The 25310-nt window shown below is 45.3% G+C and overlaps 1 protein-coding gene across 4 annotated transcripts in view; it reads right to left on the bottom strand.

Moving 5' to 3' along the window:
• Window positions 1–11589: 11589 nt before the first annotated feature.
• SALL4 (spalt-like transcription factor 4) overlaps window positions 11590–25310 on the bottom strand; it is a 36759-nt gene continuing 23038 nt past the window's right edge. Inside the window, exons 1-4 of one of the 4 annotated variants that reach the window (XM_014943800.1) lie at window positions 24526–24604; window positions 15787–18321; window positions 14841–15148; window positions 11590–13746 (exon numbers count right to left, since the gene is read on the bottom strand). In XM_014943800.1, the coding sequence (XP_014799286.1) occupies window positions 13324–13746; window positions 14841–15148; window positions 15787–18283 (3228 nt within the window). In that variant the 5' untranslated portion in view covers window positions 18284–18321; window positions 24526–24604 and the 3' untranslated portion in view covers window positions 11590–13323. Of the gene's footprint in view, window positions 13747–14840; window positions 15149–15786; window positions 18322–23053; window positions 23100–23374; window positions 23495–24525; window positions 24605–25310 lie in introns of those variants that run through there. The other 3 variants (XM_014943798.1, XM_014943799.1, XM_014943797.1) reach the window with 3 other exon arrangements.

Below are 25310 nucleotides of genomic sequence, written 5' to 3' on the forward strand. Positions count from 1 at the left end.
CCCCCGGGGCGCCGGGCCGGGCCCCCCCGGCTGCCAGCGCCCGCTGCCCCCCCCCTCCCCGCGCTCCGGCCTGCCCCTGCCCCGCACACCCCTCGCCGTGTCCCCCCCGGGTCGTTCCCGGGGCTCACACCGGCACCTTCAGCACCCACCGCCTCCGCACCCCTGGGGTGTTTCACCCCGGGGAGAGGGCACACACCACAGAGACTGTGTCCTCAGCCTTCTGCAGCCGGCGCAGGGGTGCAGGTTATCCCCCCTTCTGTCTGTCACCCCCCAGCCGCGTTAGAGGGGTGCTGCTCGCACACTTCGTGCTCAGTGACCTCCACCCACCCCTGGCAACGCTCATTTCTGGGTCCCGATTCAGATTTCCTCAGCAAATTTAGGCACAAAATTGCTCCAGCGTTTCTGTTCTGACTTCAAGCCTTTCTTTACAATCACAGTGGCTAAATCTTCACTAAAACTAAGTATACAAGTCCGATTCTGGTGAAGCACTGGGCTGCAGAAGCTGAGATATGCATTTGGCCTGATAAACTCTGTGTGCCTGGACAAGGATCCTGGATGCCCCCATAGTTTTCCCAAACGGTTGCTTCATATTCCTGTCCCCGCTAAACTCTGCCCATGTGTGTCTTTGACACCCGTTCTGTCTTCTCCATCAACTCATCTTGCTTCACTCCAACTCTTCTACCTCCACTTCATTTTCCTCCTGCCATCTCCGTATCTTCATGTTCTTCTTTGCCATAAACAAGAAAGCAAAGGAATCCTTTAAGAACCACACCCCCTGCTCATCTGCCTTTCATGCTGTTGTCCTTACTCTTCACTTAAACATGAAAAACAAAATTCCCAGTGGCAAAGATGTACTTCATAAAGATTAGAAACTGGTACTGCAATGATCCTATTCAAATGAAATATGCTTTACTAGCGATACTATCATGAAAATAAATTGGTCAAGACAAATATTCATATAGCACATCCTTCTTAAAACATGGAATTACAATCTAGAAAACCAGAAATAGAGACGTCTAAGAGGGTTATTGGTATCTGGTCAGCCACCAGAAACTGAGATGGCAGCCAGGTGGAAGCTTGGCTGAAGTCAGTGTAGAAAAACAACAAGTGATTAAAAAATGTCAGTAATAGCAACAGAAAAAAATTGCTTCAGGTTGAGTAACTAGTTAGGTGATGGCCCCGTGTCACAGAGTCACTGCTGGACAAGAGAGATCCAGCCCCCACCTCTTTGAAATCACTTCCTCCTGCTCCACAGTTCCCCTGCAATGCTCTCCTCTGTGTGACCGTGCTCTACGTCAGCTCTGCAAAGGGACCGGCTTTACAAAAACCATCTGTCGGTGAGAGTTCCTTTATTTATTTGTTTCAATCAAATCCCATTAGGAGCTGGATGCTGAGCGCAGCCTGCGAACAGCCAAGCAGCACCAGGGAGAACGATACAGCCTCAGGAGGCCACGGACTTGGACCAGGAGCTTCTTCAGCTGGGTTTGCCTTGAGGGGAACCGTAACGTGAGTGTTAGATGTTTTCTGTCTCTGAGGTCTTTCCGGCACCGCGCAGTGGCTGTTGTGGGCAGGTGCCTGTGGGTGCTGATTGTATCCAGCCAACAAGGTGACCATTTTGGTAACCTTTGGTACTGCCCATCTAAGCTTGCTCCTGCCACCTGCGTAGCGGCACCAGTGAGGGCAGCAGGCCTGCTGTAGGCTGTCGTGCCAGTTTAAAACCACCAAGAGTCACACCGGTGCACCTATACAGATGGAGGAAATGCCCAGTGCAGATAAAGATCGTATGAGACCGTCAGACCTACACATCCATCTCAGCATCCTGCGCTGCACTCCTGGTCACCACAAAAATCTGAACCTCTGTCTAGTGCACGGCCCTCTTATTTCTCATCCCCCTGCAAACAGCCTGCAAAAATCCTTCCTTTAACAAATAACCTGCTTGGAAACCTTCACTAAGCAAAGACTCGCCGCGCCTACTTACCACTCCTCTGCCTGCGCCGTCGACCTAAACTGCTCATGGTTCTGCTGAACTAAAATACCACCATCCCAGTGGCCAAGAGCAGAGAATGAGGGGGTACACCCGAGCGGCAATTCAAAATCACCATTTGTTTTAACCTACTAAGAAGGAGCATGGACCAAACCGACTGTTTTTTAAGATGAGGGGCATTTGTGTAGGTCTTAAAATGAGTTCAAGGTAATCTTAAATAAGAATTGGTACTTTCCCAGTGAATAATGAAAACTATTAAAATAAAGAAAAACAAACACATGTAAAAAAAAGAAAAGAAAAGGAAAGAATAGCGAGTTGGATGGGTAGCTCTCTTTTCCTTCCTGCCCTCACTGTGCTGTAGCTCAGGTTACACTATGGATTACACCAGCACGAAAACTGCAATTGTCATTTAAATATTTTCTTTGCAGTTGAAGCAGAGTCATCCTGACATTTTGTAATGAGGACATTTCAGCAACATAATTAATAGTTACACCAGTTTCAGGCACCAGCACTGAGAATGTTTAGGCAGGTATTTTCAGTGCCATTCTAACTAGGGAGTCTTATTACAAAAGCTGCTTGTGGAACTGACTTTTAGACTGTATTTCAATTTAGTAATACCATGTTTTAATTTCTTACTCCTTAATCTACTGTTCTTATCCGCTCACGGGGACAACTGAAGTAGAAAGAGAAATCCTTTCTCCTCCCACGAACGTTTCAGCTCATGAAACATATTTGCTCCATTTTTTCTCATATTCAACTGCAATTCAATCTACTGTTCTTATCCACTCTCAGGGACAACTGAAGTAGAAAGAGAAATCCTTTCTCCTCCCACGAACGTTTCAGCTCATGAAACATATTTGCTCCATTTTTTCTCATATTCAACTGCAATTATTATTTTTTTTAAATTAGAGAAAAGATATGATCATAGAATTAACTTTAAATTGTAATTTAATAGAAGGAGCCACTGAAGAACCTAAACAGGATGTTGTGCTTGACCAAAACTTTCACAAGTGGCAATACTGTTGCCAGAAAACCCCTGGCCTCATGCTGTAACTGGCTGAAGTGACAGATCTGGCCTCCAGCCTCAAGGCTTAATCTGTAATTAGAATAAAACTTATCAAATGTCATTGTTATTTGCTTTGAGGTGGAAGTGGCACTGGATTTTAGGACAGCCAACGTTCTTTTAAGCACCACATTTTAGCCCTTGGTATCTTTGTGTTTCAGACAGCAATAAATGACATCCCAACTTCCTTCCAACAGCCAAACTTCCTTCACATCATTTCTGCACGTTGCCCAACTCCGCCATCCAAGAACACAGGAGGAGAAACTGTCGTAGGGTGACTCTCAATTCCAGTGATCCTAAAAGAGGAGCAAAGGGATGTACAACTGGGTTTACATGTGTCTGCATAATCAGGGATAACGACTTTGTCAAGCGGTGACAGAAACCACATGACAGTGATACTGCAGCCTGCAGATTTACTCCTGCAGCACCTGGAGATTCAAACAAACTTTCAAAGCCTCCCTTCCGGGAGCTCTAATTGTCATGTATTGTAACGCTTTTGATTTTTAGGAAATCCCTGTGAAAGATCTAGACTAGGCTGTAGCCCAATGGGCTGAACCCGCTCCTTGACGTATTTCTCCCACAGCATTAGCTTTGCTATAAAGATTTTACGTGTGATCTCACCATTCACAGCAGGTATGTGCTCTCCTGATTTCCAAGCCTTTGATTTTCATTTGCCTGTCGAGAAGGAATGCCCACAGGAAAACCTGCAGCATCAGACTGAAAAGTTAGATTTGTTAAACCTAGGGAAATAAAACCTATTTTGGTTTTTCTGATGCCACTGGCTTGTTCTTCTGATGCTCAATTTTTGTAAGCACAGAACTTGAGGCTCACAAATGAGCCCTGCAAGCTGCAGAATTCATACTGCACAACTGCTAATTAAAAGGAGCTGGTTTATTTTCCATAATTTTGAATCATTATCTGTGTTTTTTCTCCCAGGACTTTTTTTTTCCCCAGATGATTGAATTAACACCACAGCAAGCAGACTTTTATTCCTCTCCTCATTCTGTCCCCCATCTCCATCCTCCCCCCAAAATGATTTGTCATAGACCCAGTTCTGGACGACTTGGCCTCCCCCGAGGCTGTCCTGCAGGGAGAGTTTATCAGATGCTGTCACTGGTTTTACCACTGCACATTATAGATCCCCTTTCAAACCCAGAAATTGTTTATTGGCGAGTCCAAGGCTGAGCCCCCGTTTCCAATGCGAAGGGTTGTGCAAAACTACCAGGTTGTTGAGTGGAATGATTTAATATCTTTTCCCAGGGCAGGCAGCATGAGCACGCTCGCTTTCCAAGTAGGATTATGTTTGATGCAGTGAATAGTCATGAATCTCTTGTGGGCTGCCATTCCAGTTTGCAGAGACAAGTAGAAGCTCAATCTGGCCAAGCACAGCCTGTGGACTGCCTGGCAGGGTGTGCCTAGGTCTAACCAGAAATTTCTATGCCCGTGAGCCTTTGCCGTAGCAGTTCCCAGTATTTTGGAGGCCAGCCTTCCTGCCTTCTCTTTTTTGCCTTCTCCCCCATCTCCCCATTGCAGCTGTTACAGAACAGTCACCCCCTCATCCCCACAGCTTTGCCTCCTCCTCCTCCTCCCTGCCCGCGACACCAGCTTCTCACCCACAGGTGATGCCTTCCAACGTGTTTCACTGATCCTCAAATCCATGCAGGTCTCTAAGCTCCACTGATTAAAGAACATGTAAATAAACTGTATTTTAGGGGTGTGCCTATATTCTTCCAAGAAGCAAGTCCTAGTGCTATTTTCCTACTCAAACAATGAGCGGTAGTTTGGACAATGCACTTGCAAATTGTACTCATTGCCTATTTAGCACAATATGCCATAAATTTTCTGACATTTTAGTTGTTCTACTAAATAATTGCGTTTTTTATGCCTAGGACTCCAGTGTTTTTGCCCAGTGAACATTGTAGAAGTCATAATAATAATATTGTTTGACTTGTTACATGCTGGAAGATTAATTCAATTTTGGAACTACATTTGGTTTTGCTTACTTTGTTTATTTATTTTTCCCCCTAAACATGAGTATCAAATTATAGATAATTCTGACATCTAAGGAGGTGGCTCAGACTGTAGACATGTAACTGGTTACACAAAATGTTTATGATTCCACAGGCAATTCAAGTTGTCACATTATTCTTTGTACCTGTTATTATCTGGTTTCATAAGTGCATGTTTTACAAATACCGGGGTGCACCTTCTTTGTCTGAAAACGCAGCCCATTGCACATGGTGTTTTGAGATTTTTTTGGGGGGCTGTGTTTGCAGCTGCACTGTTTGTAGGGAAGATGAGCCTGCAGGAGCAGGGATTTGGTTGCTAAGGGCTGGAAAACTTGCAGCCGTGCAGTAACCGCGCAGCAGGCAGCCTCGTACGCCGTATTTTTTCCCCCGTGCTACTGACTCACTCCCACAAATGACAGGGAAAGAGGTGGGTTTGGTGCAGTGAGACATCCCTCTTTCTCAAGGCAGTCCTGAGACAGGCTCAGGATATGACATTCAGTCCCTCAAAATAAGAGCAAACGTGTCAAAGCTGCCCACTCCCGGGGCTCGGCGGCCGCACACACACAGTCGTTCCTGGGAAGGAGCATTTTAGGAAGAGAAATGCAAACACGAACCAGGATGCCGCAGCAAGAATCATTAGCAATATGGCATCATTGTACACATGCCCTAAGCCTACACGAGATGCATTCATCTTTTAAATTTATCTTTTAAACGTCTGAACTCAGACAAGACTACTGCAATTAATTGGCAAGTTAAACACTACCAGATTATAATGCACTGTTAACACCTGCATCTCTGATCTGCACGGATGGCTTTGATATTATTTTTTCTTTTGACAAGTGGGCGATAGCGGATATCCTTTAAGCCTATATTTAATGAAGCCCTCCATAAATCCATCAACACCTGCTAAGGGAAACTACAATAAAGCTCATACTGCCATAGGCTCTGTTATCAAGGGAACATTTGGCATTCTCATAATGAAGTTTCAGAGCAGATACTTTTCATGTTGCTCTGAGGAAGTGTACTATTTGTACAGGATCTTTTTCTTCCTCACACAATTATATGTTGTGGATCAAGAAGAAAACAACCCTTCGGTCCCTAATTTTCAAAACAATAATAGTCAAACCGTCATTCATCTAGGATGGCTGTCAAGAAACAAAGAAAGAAAAAGGTGCAGCTTTCTAGACAAATTAACTCACTTTTTTATTTTGTTAGCCCTTGAAATGATTTTGCTATTGGCTGTAACCGATTTATAAATTCTCTCCATAATGATTTTTGTTTCTGTGTTACACATCCTGTGGGTGTGATAAAAAATGTAAAGCTATAAACTCAGAATAAATTACTATTTGTTACACATTTTATATTTGCAAGTTTTACAAAAAAACCAACCCCTACATAAAGTGGTTATTTCGTCAGTTAAGGCTGGAAGAACTGTTGGGGTAAAAGAAGAATAAATAATGAGGAAGTTTTATTTTTTTCCAATTCTGGACATCATGAGCAGAGAGGTATGGAGTACTTTTAACACATACAGAGATTTAGGTACCCCAAATTAGCACATCACCTGAATGCGTGCTGAACTTCAAGGACTTAAGTAATCAAAACTAATCTCACAGAAACAACTGGTGTCAAAAGAAAAAAAAAATTAAGAAAATTATGTTTGGTATTCTGAACACGTAGACTGCATGGAGACAATTTTTTCTAGAACAAACTTTGTAAAGTGGATCTACAGGACTGTAAAGGGTGGTTAAGCCAATTTGGTTAAGTTGATTTAACAGCATCTGCTGCCATCATATATGTGGGGGCTGCAGAGCCATTGAGGGTCTAGGAACAGGACAAATTCTAAATTACTACACTAAGAATATAGGGTACTTGTTGAGTAGTTATTTACCCTGTATATTCCTCCTGCATCACCTTTCTGTTCACAACACACCATGTTTTGTCCACCTGGCCCTCACATTGTCGTGGTTTCATGAACCAGGTGCTTCGACCTTCAGTCAGCTCAGTTTGTTTTGGGGTTCTTTGTTTTTGTTGGAGATTTTTTCTTTTTATTTGAAACTTAAATGAGCTGATGGAAATATAGACATGCTTTGAATCCTATTTGCCCCTAAATCTATGTGAGCAAAAGCATAGGAACATCTCTACACAACAGCTATAAAACTATTTTTAAAAGGCTTTGTTTGAGCTCTTGAATGATTTTTGCTTAACCAGAAGCCTCCCGAGCTACCATGAGTGCTCAGGTGCGGTATCTGCCCATCACAGCCAGCCTCTGGCACAAGAGAGGGGCCAGGGAACACCTCCTTCCAGTCAGACAGGCTTCAGCTTTCCCTCCTGTTCCAGCAGTCCCTGAGCGACCAGCAGTTTGACAGCATATTTTCAGCAGAGATGGCTTCTGTGCTTCCAAGCGTACAGGAGCGGTGATGGAACTCCACTGCTAAGAGGTTGAAACGCTACAAGAGTGGATTTGGATTCCTGGCCCTGCACTGATGCCTGTTGCTGCTCAAGGTTGTGGTCTCTCTGTTTCACCCTGTTCTGCTCTTTTGCTCTTCTAGTTCTAGGTATTGCATTGAAATTATGGACAGTACCTCTGTTTTTCCTCCATATATTTAGATTCTACATGTTACTAAAAAATCAATCAATAAATAAGTAAATAAATATTAAAAATACCATTAGGTGCTACAAGTTTCACTTGTTAGTTTTATTTATAGAAAGGTGCTTTTATAACAAACCTTTAGTAATGTCTGAATTTTGCCTAATTGGAAAATAAGGCACACAATGAGATCCACCTGTTCTCATTCTGAATTGAGACATTTTCTGCACAAAGTAATTGACTCAGAGAAGTTAATCTTTGAATTGCAAGATGTGACAACCAGAGAGGCTACTAACGAAGTCTGAAAGGAGAAGGATGTGGCTTTAGATGTGCTGGACATTCCAGCACATAACTCAGTTATAATAGGCATTAAAAATCACGCTTTCCAGTAAATCAGACAGCTTTGAGAATCAGTGGCATTAACAGCCATCAAAATGTTGTAAAATATGCTACAAAACATGCCACCCTTTATAAGCAATAAACTCAAAGTGCAGAAAATAGAAGATACGATAATGAAATAGATAATACGATAATAGGCGGGCACATGCAATTGCCGGCTCTTTTCCCTGCATCTGAGTTATTTTTCCTGTCCTGCTGTGGCTGAGCAGCGACAGACGCTTTTCTAGGTCAGTGATGAACCTGAGCTGAAGTCAATGTATGCCAGGTCCAGCCCCAGCTCACCCCCACCACACTCCGGCACAGCGCTCGCCGGCGAGAGCGAGCAGGGGGGCTGTGGAAGCAACGCAGAGAAGAGCCCTCTCAGCTGAACACACAACACAAAAAGAGTCCAGGAAAGCCTCAGCACTGCAGCAACAACCTCATGGGATCACAGCGACACTAAGAAGGCTTTCTGCCTAAGCTCTGATTTCGCAAATAGAATCATCTTTCCTGATTCCAAACCCTGCAGTAAGCACAGTGGTTTTCAATGGGAAGAATTAAAAATTAATGCAACAGTCATACCTTTTCCTTTTTTTGAGCCTCTCTCTACCCTCACACTCAGCTCAAGCACCTCAGCCAGGTCCTTTCCCCTCCGTGGATCCAAGCTCAATGGTCCTTTACACCTTTCTCCAGGTTGTATTTATCAGCAGCCCTGGGAAGGCTCCCACCTCCTTGCTGCCAGCTGTTGGAAAGGCAATCAGCCCACCTGAGCTCAGCCTGCAGAGCTGATTAACTACATCATTTTCAAACAAACTCACCCCTCAAAGTTCCCATTGCCTTTCTGGAAAGTTTTGAACAGAAAGGGTAGGTCAAGAGAAACGTTTCTTTAGAGGAACAGAGCTAAAACACTAACCTAAGCCTAATGCACTCTCCCTTTTTTTTTTTTTTCTAAAGCAATACACCTATTGTGTTCGAATTTAACATTTTAAGCCAGCCTTTACCTTAGCTCATGCAAGTAAATATGCTACTTCCACAAAAGCAACAGGCTGGGCAAATCCTCGATGTGATGAGCAGAGCAAGCAGTAACAAATAAGAACAGGAGAGTCCTTTAGGCACCGAGAGAGGCTGATGAGCAGAGACAGCCCACGTTCCCGGCTCACTGCTGCTCTCACACCGACCTCGCTGTATCAGCTTCAGTAAAGTTTTCTTAATTTACATCAGCATAAGGGTAGAAGAGAATAAGCTGTCTTTTTTTAAGATGCATTGTTAAGATGCAGTGTTGCTGTAAACACTTGCCCGTGCGGTGAGTTCCACCACGCTGAGTTGCAGAAGGTGTTGGTTCAGCTCCTGCACACGGGAGAGCAGCCAATTCCCAGTCCTGCTTGCTTCGGAAACAGAGTCTCCCCCCCAGCTCCCTCCAGCAGAAACGTCCCTGTGGCACAGCCTGCTTTCTGCCGTGGGGACAGTGGACAGATAGGTCCTACCAGTTATTCAAGTTTTGTGATAAGATCCATGACTTGCCCCACAGCAGCTTAGCTGGGGATCCTGACAGGCTCCAGTCTGGAGCTGCCTTATCGCTGAGCTGAGACGCAGCTTTGGGCACAGCGAGAGGTTGACACCGTGGTCTGCAGGGTAAAGCCTTGTGGTGACTCTGCCAAGTCCCATCGTTTCATTTCCACTGCTGTCTGCCCGGCCATGGCAGGCCCTGGCTGCACCTCCCTGATTCCCTGAGCAACCCTGTGCCACAGGATATGGTACAATCATTTGCCAAAACCTCTTCTCCTGATTTCCCAGGAGTTTCCTGATGTTTTATTTCTAGCCCAGAGCTTACGATTTATTTAACTCCTCCCTCCTCATCTCCCCTTGATTTCCAACCTGTTGACCAATACGGTTAAGGCAGAGTCCCACAGCTCCGCACCTTTCCAGGTAAAGCTGTAATGTGAGGCCAGCCCTCGTAGAACAGGCTCAGAATTTACATTTAAGAGAGAGACCCCAAACCTCAGGAACTGTTTGGATGAGAAGACATAGGAGACGCTACCAAGGTGCAAAGCCCCAGGACAGCAGGTTGAGTTGACTTCCTGCTAGCAAACCTTCTCCCTTCCTCCTGCTGACATTTTCATTGCATCGTGACACCAGTTTCAAGCTATCAGTGGAAAGCAGGCTTGTTACCGCAGGCTTTTTGGAAGCCGGGCAACCTTTTCACAATACCCATGGTTGGCCCATGCTGGAGAACAGCTTTCCCAGTTAGGGCAAGTCTTTAGATGTGACCCACCTCTCCTGTAAACCCACCACCTCCTTTTTCACACCACACTGCTCCTAGTGCTTCTGCAGTTAGTCCTGCACAGGCAGCATGTCCCACACAGGGTTCCCAGCACCACCAGTTAAGGAAATGGTCAGAAATCCAGCCCAAAGCTCTGGCAGCAAGCCCACGCAGGCACCCAGAGCGATGCTGCTCTCCAAACAGGTTATGAGCTCAGGGGTTGAGAACAGTATCCACACGAGCAGCGCTAGCAGCATGAGAGGATAGTTTATTTTCACTTCTCACCACCAAGAGACTTCTTGCCATACTCCTCATCCATTCTGCTTCAAATTATAATCCCTTGGTTTCCTTGAGCACCAAATATTTTTATCTCCTGGAACTATAAACGCGGCTTTTAAACAACTGCATACTCTGTGTAGAGTTTTTAAGCGTCGTATGCTTCCAACCTTCCCACATATCTGCCATGTGTTGCTCCCTTTCCTTCTGCTCCTCTGTTTATTTTGCCATTTTTCCACCTTCCTGGACCACCTCACACCTGGTCCTGCCCTCCCCACCCCTTCTTTTTTCATTCCTCCAGAGCTTGTGGCAGTGTCTAGAGAACAAATGTTTCTTTTCTGCTTTTTTCTACCTTTTTTCCAAGCCTTGTGCAAGGGCCACCATGATCAGGCAGCAGTGACCATACACGGGTGTTCCCTGCCCCTGCTGGAAGGTTGCACCTCCAAGGTAGACTGGTTCTGCACCATGACCTCCCCAGCACTACATACCTTCACTAGTTCAGGTTGTAAGTGTCACAATCTCAGCACTTTTCCATTGGATCAGGGCTGTTTTCAGAACTCCCTTTTCCTTTGCTCTTTAAGAAAAGAGGTAAATAACTTCCCTAAGCAGCCAGCATCTTCAGGCACTGGCAATCTCATAACCTGATATTCCTTTCCAGGGTGATCATAGCACAGGAATTACCACACGTTATCACTGCCATTCTATTTCAGTGTGGGAACTGACATCCCTGGCAAGTACCAACCCCTACACCAAACCCCAACTGTTCCCAAGAAACTGATCCAGAGACTCGTGCACCGATACCTACTTTCTCTTGTTTTAAGTAACAAATAGAAGCATAACCCTGGATCACAGATTTAAAAAATCGAGTCACTGGAGAGAGTGTGCTGCCTATTGAACTTGCTCTTCAGGAGACAAATGCTTTTCCTGGATCACAGATTTAAAAATTCGAGTCACTGGAGTGAGAGAGCGTGCTGCCTGTTGAACTTGCTCTTCAGGAGACAAATGCTTTGCCAGAAAAATTTCAGCACTAAGTGTGAAAAAGCCATCCCAAAATTTATTCTCAAAATGTCAACAGAAACGCATCAGTAGATAACCCAAAACTACAGAGTTCTTAGAAGTCATACATTCACGACGCAGAAACTTGACAATTGGGATGCCTTTTGCATGGTCTATGTAACAATATCCATTTTACAGTGTAAACAGGTACTGGTATGTTCTTACTTACAAGTCCAGCAGGAAAGGCACAACTCGGCATACAGAGATCATAAGCAAGAATCAGGTGCAACAACATTACACAAACTTTTGGTAATCTGCATTTTTGGAGCCTTCCAAAAGAGAGACTGGACTTGAAGATTTCCTGCAGTCAACAACTAGACTTCTTTCCATCGCTCAGTCCTTCCATACCCAATGCTCACTCTCCAGTCTGGTTTAGATCCCATTACACTCACAGTTCCAGCAGACATAGGAGGAATAGTGAAAGGTCGGTCCAGTAAGTCTTCAGGTGCTTCCACTAATACATCAGGTTTTGGTTTCAGATAGTGCATGGAAGCATCTGCTTGAATCTCAGTCCATTACAGTGGTCATTAATAGAAAAATAGACACTACAACTACAAAAGGAAAAAATGAGGTAGATAACTTAGAATCCAGATGACTATCCCAGCAACCTTCATACAATAACACATGGATCATTAATTATCATTTTGGTAGAATGCAAATTCACAGACCACCAAGAAACTTAATGACCAGAGTAGGAATGCCATCCAAAAACCCACAAAACATTTAACCTAAGCATGAATACTTCATATTTAAATACAGGTTTACACAGACTGATCTTCTAAATTACCCAAATGAAAAAAAAATAAAAATAAAAAAGTCTCTTGCTAAGGAAACCAGTTCCCATGCCTAATTGCAACAGTCACCTGAGATTCCTTGCAGAGCTTTTAGACCTGACTTCCCAAGGCAAGTCTTCCCTTTCAAGAGAGGAAAAAAAAAGTATATACATACCCACCCATGCTCGTTTGGGGCTCTCGGTATTGAAATAAAACAGCTAGGAAAAACTGCACATCTTTGGAAGTAGGAGTTTTGGCACTATACTTGAAGGACTGTCCTAGTAGTAGTATTAAATAAGCAGCAGTCAACAATACAGAGAATTAATTCCTTAGGAGCAGTGATTAAAGAAAAACAGCAACTTTCTCTTCATAGAATTTCTGAGGCAAAAAAAGGAATTAAAAAAAAATTTTTGTAGTTTTTATAGCCATTATAGTAAAAAGTACATTCAGAAACCACACAGAGCCAAAAATCCAAACAGAAAAAACTATTTCTAAGAGGGTGGCAGACATTCTAGGATATTTACCCGCATTAATAGTTTTCATTTCTCATCAGTAAATAGAAGCTTTTCCATCAACAGTAGGTTGTTTCCACTCTATTCAAAACCCCCAAGTATTTCACTCTAAACAAAGAGGTAAATATTCTAACCTTTGGAATTTCAAGTTGTAGAAACTTCTGTAAGGCTGTACACATTAAAGTCACACGTAAGAACTACTTTGCAAGACCCGCATCTTTCCAAATAGAAGGAAATCCTATTCTTTATTATTTACTATTTGCAAAGCAATATCATGATTGTACTCTGGGCAACTCTTACAAAGACAACCATAAAATCATTTGCACGTCAATAGGAAAATAGGAGGCTGAAGTGGAATCTCTTAAAAATATATGTTTGTGTATATATATATTTGTTCTTTCTGTACGTCAACTTCACTTGAGTTTTTAACTAACAGCAATTTTGTTCTCCTCCATGAAGTGAGGGAACTGGTGTTTTGGCACATTGTCTGCAGCAGCACCACTGGCCTTCTCCGTATCAGAACCAGTCCCAGACTGGGTCCCATCTATTTTGGAGACCGTAGCAGTATTTATTGCTGAACCACCCCCAATGGTGACGGGAAGGGTAGGTAAGCCACCGCTCTGGATCACCGAGATCTCGTTAGTCTTCATCGCTATGCCATTGCTGAGTACCGCTGCATACTGGTTCCATACTGTGGGGTCAATGCTCACTGAAGGAGGCACTATATCCTTTGGAAACATTTCGGATACCTTCTTGGGATCATTCCCCAGCAGGGCCATGGGGTTATCAATCGAAAGCCTTCTTCCCCGCCTGGCAGAGTTATTCCACATGTGAGTTCCTACATGGACCTTCCAGAAGGAAAAAAAAGTAAAGAGAATTGTTAGTACTGCAGTTATTTTATGGTATCCCCAAGTTCTGCTTTGCTTACAGCCAAGTCGCTCAAAAGGAGTCACATATGCTCCATTTGCATTCAGGCAATTATTTAAGCTGGCTAGGTCTTGTCTTGTTCTCTTGCTGGCACATGTAAGACCCAGTCTGCCATCACACATACATGCTGTCTGACATCACCACAGCTCTCTAGTTTACTGCCAAAGTGGTTGTAGGACTGCGGTCTTAACAGTTATTGTAAGTGATGGTGGCAAAGGTGCCTCTCTCCCCCACAAAAAAAAATAAAAGCCACATTATTTGCTGTGAGCAGACTACACTGAAAATAAAAATAGTAGTTAGCGCCAAAAACTCACCAAGGAATTTGGAAGAGAAGTTACACCTAAGCTAAAGTCTTCCACACCACAAATGTACTGCCAGTGCTTGGAGGAAGTGACTCTCTACAGAGTATTCTCCCTCCCCATCTGCGTTTATGCCAGAGGACTGAAGAACCTGAAGAGGTTCTCATGGGAAGGGAGAGCCTCTGTGCCAGCAAGGGAGCTGGGAGTCCCTCCAGACAGCAAGGACAGACTTGCAGGACTTCTTCAGCAGGTGCTTAGACATAAAATCAAGTACTTTGTGCCATTTTAGGATTATCCTCTCAGTTTTATTCCTCCTTGTCCCATATGGTGTTTCAATCACTGCACTATACTGCAGGTATTCTGTAGGCATGGTTTTAATTTTGTAGAATTCAGTCTATGAAACGCTTATGTCTTGACACATTGAAATCCACATGAAAATAACGCAACGTGCTTAGTAAGGGCTAAGCCTTTCCTACCATCCAAAAAGGAAAGTCAAGGACAGTAGCAAAGACTTCTGTGGGTGATCTCAGGACACTGTTTAGCAAGTTGCGTAAAGAAAGTTGGGAATGAGAAACAGAAGTCAAAGATAACCATTTGAGGAACTAAAAAGACAATCAAAGTCGTCCCCAAAGGCAGGACAAGTATTAGCAATAGTCTTTCCCTCTCTGCTATGACTTTCCCTGATAAAAGAAATCACAACGTAAGAGACGACTTACCTTCAGATTTCCTTTTGTTGTAAAGGCTCTCCCACAGATGGTGCAGGCGAATGGCTTTTCACCAGTATGGGTCCGTTCGTGAATCTGAAGGGCGCTGGCAGAGGAGAAGTTCTTCCCACACGTAGTGCAGATGTGCTGTTTGGCAGGACGGCAGAATTTCGGTCGTGGCACGAGGAGAGGGGCAACACCAGGGGAGAGAGCTGGTGGGCCAATGAAATGGCTAGTGCTAATGGGACGCTCACTGGGCATCTCCATTTTTATGAGGGCTGGTGGGGCTCTAACAAAAGCAGCTGGAATACTACTTCGACCTGGAAAGAAAGCAAAGATAACGTTTATCCCAAATTCCTTCTACCTCCAAACTTAAATTGGGCTAAAATATCAGAGGCCCTGCCTTTAGAGCCTGAAGGGAATGTCTGCAAGGCCCTCCACTCCTGTTACACTTGCTAGGATACTCTGAAATTAATCAGTTCATCCCTATTTTTATTGGTGAGCCCAGGAGTTAGAAAGTGTCACTTTTTGGCCAAATTTAGATCAACACCAGCCTCAGTACTGAAGAGCTCAAGAATCCCACAAAAGATTCCAGAGTTTTAATGCCACAATCTTGCGTTAAGTATTTTTCCATGAAACAATCATCTAAGTTCTGCAGAGCCATAGTGAGGTATCAGGTGAGTCCATGAAAGACAGTAAGTGCACAGCCTCTATTTATTTTAAGGACCTCTACGCTCCCTCTTGCAGGAGATAAAAAAAAAAAAAGCACTTAAGTCTTTAAATTTTGAGTCTGACTGAATCAGGGAACTTTTACAGGGCATATGCCCCTGTCCTTATAGAGGAGAAGGAAGAGGGGGAAAGCTGAGAAGGTTTTGACTCCTGGTGGTCCTTTCAGCGATGGATTTCCTCCAGTCCTACTACCCCACACCAAGTTATTGCAGCATTTCATGTTACTCACCATATTCTCCATTTGCAAAGTGTAGCCCAGGTTCTTCTTTAATGACCTTTCGACCAATATTGCCATAAGTTAAATCCAAAGCACCGACGACCCCTTCCATTTCTGCAGAAGTGTTCTCGGGACCCTCTGATTTATTTCCCATGCCTGTATCTTCTTGATTGTTGAAGTTAGGTGACTTTGACCTTACGCTCTCAGCTTGGCTGTTGGCTGGGGACAGGGCCTGGAGCGATGCAGACTCAGAGGCAGCAGGACTCCTGCCGTTCTGATAATCTGGATCTCCTGCCACAGAAGATGAATCATTTGTCATGCCATCACTTTCTGCTGAGCCATTGTCACTAGACTTCAAGCTGCTTTGCCGCTGCAAGTTCAAAGCAGAGTTGACGATCTTCATCTGATTCTCCAAAGCTGCAATACCAGAGAAGGTGGCTGCTGTGGCTGGAGATTCTGATTGTGCATCGTATGGAGTAGGAGGTTTTGAAGAACTCCTAGGGCCATCCTGAGAGTCCAGGTCCTCTTCCATCTCTATGCTTTCCACTGTCTCATCTGGGCGACTGATATCTCCATTCTTCTCAGCCATAGGAGGATCCACATCAGAACTGTCGCAGGTGTTTTCCGGCATTGGTGTATTGGGTATTTGTCCCCCCATATGCATGCGGATATGCTGCTGCAACACAACTGCGTTTGTAAACTTCTTCTGGCAAATAGGACACGAATGTTGCATCTTCAAAGGAGTATTGGCCCGGTGAACACCATAATGAGTTTTAAGGTTCCCTTTAGTGGAGAAGGCACGGCCACAGATTTTACACTTGAATGGCCTCTCTCCAGTGTGAGTACGATAATGCATTTTGAGTGAACTCTGGCAGCTCAGCACTCGGTGACAGATCAGGCACTCGTTGGGGTCAGCAGTGGATTTGTCGATATTTTCAACCAGTTGCTGAAGCTTTGAAGTTTCTGAGCCTTGCTCGTTTGACCCACTTACATGGAAGATGCTCACGCTGCAGGTAGCTTGCGGTGAACTCAAGCTCTGCTCCGTTCCCGACTCATGACCGACTGCCCCTGATGAGGAAGAGCCACCCTCACTTTCTGGAGAAGGCCTTGACTGGAGATCGCTCGAGAACGTACCAGGCAGAGACTCCTTAATGCCTGCTAAGTGGGAGGTGGTCTGAGGTGCACTGGTGGCCGCAGAGGTAGGCAGGGTTGTTAGGAGAGGTTTGCTATCCACGATCAGGTTAGACTCGTCCAGTGGCACAGACATCCCATACGGGATTCCAGTGCTAGTGGGAACATTGTCCAGGTGCTCAGGAACCGGGTAAGGATTCATCTTTATGTGGGGGTATTTGTCTTTGTGACGCTGGAAATGCACTTTAAGGTTTCCTTTGGTTGTAAAGCGGTTACCACAAATGTTACACTTGTAGGGTCTCTCACCGGTGTGGGAGCGGAGGTGGATCTGCAGGGCACTGTCGTTGCCAAAGACCTTGCCGCAGAACTTACACTTGTGTTTGAAGAAGGGCTCTTCTGCGCTCGGTTTGCTTTCAGACACGCTGATGTTGGGAGGTTTGCCCTTCCCCTTCTTCGCGGAATCGATTACAGAAGAAACGGCCGAAAGCGGATTCTGGAAGATGACGGAGTTGGAGGACTGAGGTAGCAAAGGATTCGGGAACCGAGAAATGGAGCCGGGGAGGCTTCTGCTCGTCTCCGGCTTCAAGGGGAAGGAGGAGGAAAGCCCAGCAGCCAGCGAGCCGGCGGCCGCGACGCCAGTGTTCGAATGAGGTAGTTTTCCTTGCTTCAAGGATTCCAGTGATAGGCTCTGGCTTCCAGCTTTTTGTCCGATTAAAGCAACAGCAGCCGACAGCTGCTGAGACATGTGAGCACCCAGAGCTTTGAGTGGGTCAGTAGCAGCTGCTATGGAAGGATGGAGGGCGTGGGGAGCCATCATGGCAATCTGAATGCGAATTTGCTCCGTCAGCTGGATTTGCTGGAGTTGCTGCTGCTGCAAACACACGAGCTGCTCCAGGATCATTGGGATAGCATTAAAACTGGCTGCTGAAGAAGAGATGGCATCGGAGGTCCGCTGGTTCACAGCCACTTTAGTGCCACGTATCGTCTGCAAAGTCACATTAGTGTTTGGTACTTTGGATTTTGGTAGATAGCTTAGCCCAGGAGCTGCAGGCGTGACGGGGGGTTCTATTTTAAGGTACATTCCTCCTACCGATTCAGCATCCATTTTTCCTTCTCTCTTTTCCATAGAACCAGTGCAGCCCTTTGCCTGAATGTCCTTGCGTGCCCTGCTATCCATTCGATCACTTGGAAAGCTCCCTAGAGAAGACTCGGAGAAGCTTTCAGGGGGTACTGTTCCCTCACTGTCATTCATGATTAGAACAGGTGGATTTTTAGTGCAATTTTTCTTATGCTCAAGGAATTCAGAGAGATCAAAGAATTCTGCACAGCATTTCTCACAGATTTTGGTTTCCTCCGTGCGGCACCTTTTGGAACTCATTTCACCATCTCCGTCACCTGGGACGTCTTGTGGACTCCCTTAAAATAAAAGAAAGTCACATTATTAATAGCTAGCTTTAGACTATTTCCTATTCTTAAGATCACCAACTTCACCTGAGTCACCAGCTAAAGACACAAGACACTGGAATCAAGTTTGCAGATCGATCTGAACTCCTGCTCTTTTTTTTGCTGCTACTTCCATTTGCAGCCCCAAAGAAATCCACATCTTGATCTGAACTCCTGCTCTTTGTTTTGCTGCTGCTCCATTTGCAGCCCCAAAGAAATCCACATCTTAGTTCCGATTTCAACAAAAACAGTAGTATATAACCTCACAAGGCTTGTTGGTAGAAAGAGGTTTATTGCAAATGCCTTCACAGAGGTGAAGGGAGAGCACAGCAAGGCCACCAGCACCTGCAAACCAGCCTAAAGGAATTCTCCACAAGGAAGACAGAGAAGACATTGTAACATTGAGCAAAACATCGCATACACTTATTTCGTGTTTGCACTTCAGTTCGTAATCCTTAGTTAACCATCTCCTAGAAATTCATATAAGATTGCAAACGAGAATTTTAGAGGAGCACACTGATCTATTAAATAACATTCACTCTGCCATTATGGAAGCAATTATTACCAAAGAGAGTTGACAAAAGCAAAAGAAAGTCCAATATTAGCTTCTAAATACTTCAAAAGCATGCTCACGTAAAAAAAAAAAAGTCTGAAAAGCCACAGGAGTAAAGAAAAGAGGGTTAACTCACAGAAGCCCACACCAAGGTATGACCCTACGTCAATACTGCTGATTGTATGGGAGCACGAAGCAACAAGTCCTGCTTGCAAAACACCCGCCGTTGTGTCAGACCCGCTCAGGACGGGGTGTTCAGCTGCATCCACAACTCACCTGCTTTTAGGGGGCTGGGGGAGAAAGCAAAGCTGGGCGGCAAGCCCACTCCTGACCTTCCTCCACCAGCGCCCCACCAATTAGACTGAGCATAATTTGCATGGGGACACACACACACACAAAAATATATATATATATAATTCAGGGAAATATCGGAAGGGGAAGAGAGGTTAAGAGAAATTCTACACCAAAACAGGATGTTTTTGCTCAAGCCTAGCCATCCTTCAAACAACAAACTCGCACCCAGCTCGAGGCGGGGGAGCCCACGGGGCACAGAGGGTTTGGGAGGTGGAACCTGAGGCTCATACAGCCGAGGGGGGAGCGGGAAGGGCTGCAGATAATTCAACCCCCATCAGGTGAAACATTCTGTAACTCTCATTAATGGTTTGATGGGTGCCAAGGGTGCAGTAACCAAGGACGTCCCCTCCCACGCAGCCAGCGGGGCCGCTGCAGACCTCCACCACAAGTGAGAACCTCCACCACGAGGTCTCTTCTGCTCAGGTCTTGCACCTCCAGTAACTCATCTCGGGGCCCAGCTCTGGTTCCACATTACCAGCCCACACTGTCTTACAAGGGGAACCCAAGCCTCTGCAAGCACAGGAGCTATTTGCGGCTTTCATTTTAAAGGTGTAACTGAACCACATATCTGATACATGTGTATATCCTGTACATGGCAGGGTGGAGGGGAAGCATGTCCAAGCGACAGCTCAATCACGTTGCCTTACTGTGTCGGGGTAGTGTAAGAGCTCTGTAAGGGAGGATATTGCAAAACTTGACGTTTGTTTGGGTAACAAGGGTATTATACGTACATTTAACAAACCAAACTCCAACTGAGTGTACATTAAAGTTTCTTTTCTCAAAAAGCAAACAACTCGATCAACTAAAAACTGCAAGTTATCAGAGGACTGTTATGCTCTGGTCTGCAGAGCAATAAATCCAAATCTGTATGTATGCAATTCTGTTACAAGCACTTGAACATGGGGGAAAGGTGTTCTCAACACAGCTATGATCAAAACTGGAGAATTAAATACTTCTCCCCCCTCTTCAGCCCAAACAACTTCCACGAGTGAAGGAGACGAGAGTATAAGCATAGTTTTAGCACACATTTCCTGCCCCAAATATAATTAAATCGATGCCTCTAAATTTGATTTAACTCTAAGGAAAAATATACAGAGAAATCTAGTCTGCAGACAAGTACAAACAGCACACGGTTCAGAACCTGGTCAATAAATAAGGTCAACTGAAGCCAAAAATGGATGCTTTTAAACTCATCTGAGCAGATAAAATGGTAAAGAAAGCACTGGTGTTGAAAAAAGACAAGAAGATTCCATAACTACCCTGTACACTGACCAGAGAGGGCTTCACTTGACTGCTTTCATAACTATTTCCATCCATTCAACAGGTATTTCACAGAATAGGCTGAAATATCAAAACCTCTTTTCCAAATCCTTTAACATTTAAGGCTTTAGCAGTCGTTGGGCTCCCAGGCTCAACGATACAGTTCCCCTGTGTTGCAAAATAACCTTAGGTTTTATTTCAGAAAGCACAAAGCTCTTTTCTCCCCCGTGAGCACACACATTTCACCCTGCAGTTTGCACCTCCACAGTGGCCATGCAAAATGTCTCAAGTGGTGTAGAAACGTCTGCATGAAAGCCCCTTGCCCACCCCCAAGGAGATATTCCAGGGTAACTATGTCTAGACTTGTCCTCAAACTTTAACTGCCTCCCTTCCCTCAACAGCACTTCCTTATTTTTCCGCTTTTCCCACTGCTAAGACCACACCAAACTCAAAGCCCCTTTTCCCAACCTGCAGCACAACTCATGCTCCTACTTTTCATATTTCCGAGGAGCTCCCAAGGTAACTTTTCTCATCCAAAGCACCGGTTGCCACCTCAGAGGAAGAGACTCCAGTAAATTGAAGGCACCTGTGTTCAGCAGCAGGTTACCAGCCCTGCCCCTGCCCGCTCTCACTGTCACACAATTTAGTTCCCAGTTCCCCTGTCTGACAGTAAGGCACTAGCTCAGGACCCCACATAAATTCAATCCCCAGCTCGTACTGACTTGTTGCGTGACAAGCAGGGAAGAATTATGCCTTATATCCCCTTCTACCTTAGAAAAAAAGGAATTATAATAGCTTTCCCTATCTCAGAAAGGGGTTTATTATACAGTCAGCAGGAGCAGGATGCTTGATTATTGTGTAGTAGCTGGAATAACACAGGAACAGTTTACTGTTTCTTAAAAAAAAAAAAAAAAAAAACAAAACCCAACAGCTTCTGTGAAACTCTTCATCTTGATTTCTAGCTACATCCTCTGCCTCCAAGGAGCACAAGCGCCTGCAATCAGAGCACCTCATTTACCCAAACCCACCCAGCCCTGCCCCCCCCCAGCAGTTATCTCATCAACTTAACGGTCTGAAAACGTGGGGTTTCTCTGCAAAGAAACCTCCCTGTGCAGCCACCTCTCCACATACTGTACGAGGATTTACCGAGGAGCAGAGAGCCCTGCCACAACAATTGCTTCTGCACTTCACTTAACCCTCTCCAAAGGCTTCCCAGGGATAGAACTTCTACTGTGGTTTCTTTTTTTTTTTTTATCTCCCCACCCCCGAATTTCAGGAATGTTATCTCTCAGCATCTAGTTATCCAATAAGTTAGAAGAATGCAGTAAACCCAGCAGGGGGGTTAGATTGAATCACTGGCAAATGGATGGAAAAAATCCACTATTGTGTAGGACAAGGCGGTCATCGACAAGGAAGGCTGATAAAATCCACACAGCTCACAATATTTTTTTTTTTTTAAAGGGAACCAGTAAACGAAGAATGAAATAAGGTTTGTCTGGTTTGATGTGATTTCAAAAAGGGTGCTGCTGGTCTACCACTCACCTGAGTAATTACTGTCTCTTTTTTTTTTTTTCCAACTGTGATAAAATTCTATTTCACTTGAATTGGGAGGAAATGGTCAGAGCTCAAGCTTTCTTCCTCCATTATTATTTTTTCTCAAGAGTTGATTACCTTTGGTGAGCTTACTTTTTCCACAGATTACATTTGATCAACTATTTTTACTTTAACATTAACATAATCATCCACTTCCCGAGTTAAATTAACTCATGAAGGACTAGCAAGTATCGACTCCAGTCCCAGACGTCAAAACCTCTGCCTTGCTCTCAGACATCATGCTTCCAAGATACTTATTTTTTCTCCCCCGTTCCCAGCTGAAAAGCTCGGACTTTCAAGAACTTCAAACTGTCCAATATTTCCCTTCTACCACTATCAAAGACCATTTAAAGCATTTCTTTAACTGTAACTATGACAAAATCACTTCCTTGAGGAAGCAAAATACACAACTGATTACTTAAATATTCCAAAGCCCTTAATGTTTTCTACTTTTAATTTATCAGCAGCATCTTTCTACACAAGAATGAGCCAGAAACGTGTTACACCTAACAATTTGGATTTCACGTGCTTTCAGGATCTCGCTCAAGGTTTGGTTTGTTGGTTTTTTTTTTTTATTATCTATGTACTGGTTCACCCTTTTGAGTATCCACCTATTCGGATACGGGGAGAAATATTCGGCCAAGGACAGAATTATGAATAAACGCTTCTGATGAGCCAAGCTTTTTTTTTATGAAGGTATCATCCAAAAAAAAAAAAAAAAAAAGAGAGAGAGAGAAGTGTTAATTTAAACAGGCAGGAAAAGTTTAGATCGCAGGCACTGGCTTTAAAGGGAGGGCAGGGCAGAGCGGCCCCCGCAGCCCCGCACCGGCCTTCGAAAGGGCTTTAAAAAAAAAATAAAAAATTTAAAAAAACTTAAAAAAATTCAAAAACCCAAAACCAACCCCGATTTTCTGGCTGCCCCTTTACAAACCGCCAGGGAGTTACCTGCCGAAGGCTCCCGCAGCCCCGCGTCCCGGTGCCGGTCGGTGGAGGGCACTCACGCCCCGCGCTGCCCGCCCCGGCCCCGCCGGGCAACCGGCCGCCCCCGGGCGGGGCCACCCCGGGGAGAGCACCCCCCCATCCACCGACCGGCACCCACCCGACCTCAACACCAACCCAACCATTACCCATTATACCGCCTTTCTTGATTATTTTTTTTTTTTCCCTTTTTAAGCTTCTCGATTCCTCTTCAAGATAAAGCGATAAACAACCAAAAAGCAGAGCTTTCGCCCCAGAAACGGCGGCCACCCCGACCCGCGGCCCTACCTGCTCGCCGGTGCCGGTTCCTCCCACCGCCGCGGCTGCCCCCGGACCACACTTAACACTAGTACAGTGTTTAAGACCCGAGCTAAACGGCACAAACCCCGCTGCCAAGGTCAATTGCATGAGAGTCCTAATTGTGAGCCTGACATCAACTTACCACCCACAGCACGCGGGGGGAGGCAAAGGTTAGAGCAGCAGCTCTGTCAAAACGTCACATGCCGCCCAGCCCGGCAAAAGGGCTCCATCACTACAACCAATATAATGTTTCACTTACGTAAAAGGAAAAACAAGCCGGGCATCGCCCCCCTTTTACATCCATCCACCCCCCATCCCGACTCCCCAGCACTCTTTCACCCTGGAGCATCCCAGAGGATGCTGCTACCCCCAGCCCGCCACCCCACCGGCCAGGCCAGCCCCCCCCCGCAAACACAAAATCAAAATAAAATTAAAAAAAAAAAACCAACAAAAAACACCACCAAAAAACACACCACCAAAACTTGGCTTTCCCCGTTAAAACACACACCACCCCCCTTCTCCACTTAAGCCCAAAGAGCACGAACCGCGGGATGTAAAATAAAGGGAATCTCCCAATTTTTACCCCGAGAAAAAGTTGTCGTTCGATACTGTATTTTGAAGAATGAATCACATTTTTTTTTTAATGGCAGCAATCCAGCACAATGGGCATTTTCAACCCCTTTTGTGAAAATGCTAATTTTCAGTATGTAGCATTATTCTCCAGTGACCACCTGCTGATTTTTTGACCTGTTAATTGATCACCAGGTTGGCAGAACCGTTTCTTAACAGGCTGCATTGTTCGCAGAGGTGGGTCCCAGATCGCTTTGCAAAATTAAAAAAAAAAAAACAAACAAAAAAAAGGAACAATTGCAAAGGAGATAAGGGCTTGATTTTATTCTTACGATTATGTATATACTCGATAATGTCCCAGACAAATCCCTGGGCTGTTTCGACTTTGTTAACGCAGCTTCATCACTTGTTATTTACGGGCACACCTGGAGCGGGGAGGATCAAGACTATTTGGGGAACGGGGGCCCAGACAAAAGGCAGTTTTATTGCGGCGGGGGGGGCGGGGCCGCCCCCCCCCCGCCCCCCCCCCCCCCGATCCCTCCGGCCACCGCAACAGCCCCACGACCCACAAAAGATGGAAAAATGGCCCCATCCGAGGCGGCAGACCCCCCTCCCTCGACGGGGCGAGAGCTTCGGCAGGTCCCCCCCAGCCCGTGCGCTGGTGCCGGAGGGATTTCCACCCAGGGTTTTGTTGTTAAAGGGGGGGGTTGGAGGAAAAAAAGCCCCACCACTATCAACAACAAAAAAGCAGCTGGCCATTGCCCCGGAGAGCACGGCGTGGAGCGATCCTCCCCTCCCCGCACACCTCCCCCGCCCCAAGCGGGCCGCATCAGGAGTTATTAACCCTTTTGTTTCAGCGCAGCCCCGGAGGTGGCTTTTCCAGCAGTGGGCAGAGATTTACATGTGGAAACATCACCTCCATCCCCCCACCTAACCATATGCACAAAGGGAAACAGTCATGCATTAAACATGGGATTTATTGCCTTCTGGCCAGCTTGCTGTTTCTTAAGTCACCATTAACCGGACCCAACAATTGAACATTTCGACTCAAAGAAGAGGAGGGGGGGGGAAGGTGGAAAAAAAAATTAAGAGCCCGAACCTCCTGCGGGCTGGGAATAAGCAGCTCCTGTAACGTGCACGGGGATCGATCACTTCTAGGGATGGAAAAACCCCACGCAAAACCAGTCCCATAGGAAGGGAGAGACCTCAAAAAAAAGTTTTAGGGGGACCTAGAGTAGCGTTTGGGCACCACGATCACAACAAGTCTCCTAAACAACCGCAGCCCAGGTCAGCTCCCCGCCAGCCCCCATCTTCCCCACCCGGGACGTGCCCTCCCGGCTCCGCTCTCGCTTCG

Source organism: Calidris pugnax, unplaced genomic scaffold, assembly GCF_001431845.1.
Source record: "Calidris pugnax isolate Ruff unplaced genomic scaffold, ASM143184v1 scaffold118, whole genome shotgun sequence".
Taxonomy (NCBI): Eukaryota; Metazoa; Chordata; class Aves; order Charadriiformes; family Scolopacidae; genus Calidris; species Calidris pugnax.